This window comes from Uranotaenia lowii, chromosome 3 (genome assembly GCF_029784155.1).
Source record: "Uranotaenia lowii strain MFRU-FL chromosome 3, ASM2978415v1, whole genome shotgun sequence".
In the NCBI taxonomy this organism is placed as follows: domain Eukaryota; kingdom Metazoa; phylum Arthropoda; class Insecta; order Diptera; family Culicidae; genus Uranotaenia; species Uranotaenia lowii.
The window spans coordinates 310,395,066-310,396,783 of record NC_073693.1 but is presented as its reverse complement, the minus strand read 5'-3'; the positions used below and the strand labels follow the sequence as shown (position 1 = coordinate 310,396,783).

At 41.9% G+C, this 1,718-nt stretch overlaps 1 protein-coding gene across 1 annotated transcript in view; it reads left to right on the top strand.

The window, feature by feature from the left end:
- The window catches only part of LOC129753721 (uncharacterized), an 85,311-nt gene extending 84,321 nt beyond the window's left edge, over window positions 1–990 (top strand). Inside the window, 2 exon segments of the mRNA XM_055749566.1 lie at window positions 1–487; window positions 543–990. Coding sequence (XP_055605541.1) covers window positions 1–487; window positions 543–886 — 831 coding nt within the window. The 3' untranslated portion in view covers window positions 887–990.
- The last annotated feature ends 728 nt before the right edge of the window (window positions 991–1,718 follow it).

The following is a 1,718-nucleotide window of genomic DNA, read 5'->3' as shown; positions in this document are numbered from 1 at the left end:
ACTCCGTACAAACGGCGCCAGGACAAGGCCCTCGAAATTTTGCACGGCTACACGAACAGTGTGATCAAATCCCGACGCCAGGAACTGGCTCAGTCCAAGAGCAGCAACAGCTCTGAAAACACCGAACAGGAGTTCGGAATCCGCAGGAAAACCGCCTTCCTCGATATGTTACTCCAAACCACAGTGGAGGGACGGCCCTTGACGGATCTGGAAATCCGTGAAGAAGTGGACACCTTCACGTTCGAAGGCCACGACACAACCACATCGGCCATCAGCTTTTTGCTCTATCGACTGGCTCGACATCCGGAAGTGCAGCAGAAGGTGTATGATGAAATCGTGGCCGTCATCGGAAAAGATCCGGATCGAAAAGCTACCCTGGGAATGCTCAACGACCTAAACTACCTGGAGCTCGTTATTAAGGAAACTTTGAGGCTTTACCCTTCGGTTCCGTTCTATGGAAGGAAGATTTTGGAACACAGTAACATCAGTGAGTGTTCTTTTTATCAGTCTAAATATTCAATCTAACATCAACTCCTTTTCAGACGGGAAAATTTTCCCGGCCGGTAGCAACGTAATCTTCATGCCGGTGTTCATGGGTCGAGATCCGGACTATTTCGAGGATCCACTGGAGTTCCGGCCGGAGCGTTTTTCGGTGGAAACGACGGCCGAAAAGACAAATCCCTACCAGTATGTTCCGTTCAGTGCCGGACCGAGAAATTGTATTGGGCAGAAGTTTGCGATGGCTGAGATCAAGAACTTGATCGGGAAAGTGTTGCGACATTTTGTGGTGCTTCCACCGGAAAAGCCGCAGGAGGAATCATTCATAGCGGAAATGATTCTGCGACCTACCTATGGTATTCAGTTGAGATTTGAGACGCGGAGGTGAGAGCGTGAGATGGATTATTCGTTTTTATTTTATTTCATATTTCATTATTACCTATCTTTATTATATTAATAAATGGTGTTTTTGATAACTTTGTATATACACAATATATCTACTAGAGATGCTTGTATTGAGAAATAATCCTCTCCAAACCTTCACAATCATCAGCCCGAGAAAATGGTGCCAAAGCTTAATACAATTCCGGCCATGTTGAGCGACCCCGAGGAACAGTTTTAGCCTTCTAATTGTTTTATTCGGAGACAAATCGTTTTCTTTTGGACCACCCAAACGTTCATCCAAACAGGAATGTTCACCCAAAAAGGGATAACCATCGATCCCGGCTTGATCTATCTTTTGTGTGACCGCAACTTTTAGGAATTTTGTTAAGAAGCAACAAATTGGGATTGGTCGATCTTGGAAATTGAATTTGCGAATTTTGAATAAAAATTTCTGATGTTTTGGATAGATTCTTTAGCCTTGGAAAAATCGATTAAATCGAAGTAATTTCGAACCGATCTTTTGATCTTTTGAAGTTTTTCTTCTTCTATTTATTCCGGAGATTTTGATATTAGTTTCGTGCAGAATGTAGTGTTCTTTTAGAAAGCTTCACTAAACATGCAAAACCGTTTTTTTTTATCTCCAAATTTGCTTAACTTGTCATTGAAACGCCCACTTCAATGTTGAAGTGATGCCATTTTTTTTTGTCAAATTCAATGTTAATCCGTTATTTCCTACACTGAATTTCATTACCTGCACTATTCGAAAGGCTGCTTTTCGTTAATGATGCTACCATGCTGTAAATATAATTCAGACCGACTTAATAGATAAGAGTTTT